Source organism: Eimeria mitis, genomic scaffold (genome assembly GCF_000499745.2).
Source record: "Eimeria mitis Houghton genomic scaffold, Emh_scaff3140, whole genome shotgun sequence".
Lineage (NCBI taxonomy): Eukaryota > Apicomplexa > Conoidasida > Eucoccidiorida > Eimeriidae > Eimeria > Eimeria mitis.
The window spans coordinates 14-1,309 of record NW_013571483.1 but is presented as its reverse complement, the minus strand read 5'-3'; the positions used below and the strand labels follow the sequence as shown (position 1 = coordinate 1,309).

General features: G+C 47.3%; 1 protein-coding gene across 1 annotated transcript in view; it reads right to left on the bottom strand.

Moving 5' to 3' along the window:
• EMH_0062590 (uncharacterized protein) overlaps positions 1-1,000 on the bottom strand; it is a gene marked incomplete at both ends in the record, with an annotated part of 5,799 nt that extends 4,799 nt beyond the window's left edge. The window contains one exon of the mRNA XM_013498052.1: positions 623-1,000. Coding sequence (XP_013353506.1) covers positions 623-1,000 — 378 coding nt within the window. The remainder of the gene's footprint in view (positions 1-622) is intronic.
• Between the last annotated feature and the right edge of the window lie 296 nt (positions 1,001-1,296).

The following is a 1,296-nucleotide window of genomic DNA, read 5'->3' as shown; positions in this document are numbered from 1 at the left end:
CTTATTACTCCGTTACGCAGTGGGCAGTCCCTTCCCATATGACCCCTTCCTGTGCACTCGTAACAGCGTATCACGTCCCGTTCCCCGTCAGTCGCTACTCTGACGGATGGTGTAACCCTTCGCGTTATACCATTCGAGCCTTCCGCTTTACTGGCATTCTTCTCTCCCTCCGCCTTGGAAGTACCTTCTGCGGGACACATTAGCCCTTCCATACTTTGCATTTCCCGCACTGCACGTTTTCTCTTAGTTCGCCACGCATTCATCGGAACAACGTACTCTCTTAGCGCCTTTGCTGCTTCGTGCCACGTCGGAATTCCCTCTTCCCTCGTTTCGTCAACCTATCTCCTATGTCCTCAGGCAATCCCGCTAAGAAAAATATAGCCAATTCTTCCTCGGGCATCTCTTCTCCTGTAATCACTATGTCCGTAAACGCATTTGTATACTCATTATAGTCCCCTTTCCACACATTTTCCTTCATTTTAAATATCATACTTTCCCGTGGTAAAACGCGGAACCTCTAACAAAGCCTTTCACGTACTAGGGACCAATTTGTCATATCTATACCAGATCGATATATATAATCCCATTGCTTAACAGCCCGTCCAATTAGGTACTTCCTCACCAATAATCCCCATTGGTCCTCCGAAATTTTCATTTCTCGAAACTCTTGCTCCATCAAACTAAGAAAGGTCCTCAGGTCGGCCCCGTCTTCAGTCGCCGCCATTTTCGATCGGAAAATTTGCTCCGCTACCAATTCGCCTTGATTCCTCTGACCTTCCCCCGTTCCTTCTATGCTTTTGGCCTTCATTTCCTCGGCAATAGCTCGTCCTTCGTCCCTCATTTGTCGGAGGAATGATGCTAACTCCTTCTTCCAATCCATAGTCGACTCCACCGTGCTAAGCGTTTCACCTGTCCCCTTCACTTCCGTCCCCTTCTTCTCCGCCACGTTATTAATCTTCCCTTTTGCGGAATTCTCCTTCCTTAACTTTGATTTTCGCATTTCCGAGTTTGTTTTCTTTGAATTCTTGGTGGAGACTGCCTTCTTATCAGCCATTTTCTTCCGACTAGCCAAGCGTAGTTAGTCCCTGCCGTCGTTCGTTTCCGTCGTTTCCCGTTCGTCGAACTCGACTCTCCGGATACTTGGTATGATACGAATGGTTTTTATCGAGTTAAGTAGGTAACTATGTTTCAAATTGATAGGAAATTCTCCTTCAAAGGGTTCCCGGAACGGCCCCCAAATGTAATGACCTCTGTGTGTTCTTCTGACTGAGTGGCACTGCGAAACTGAGGAATACG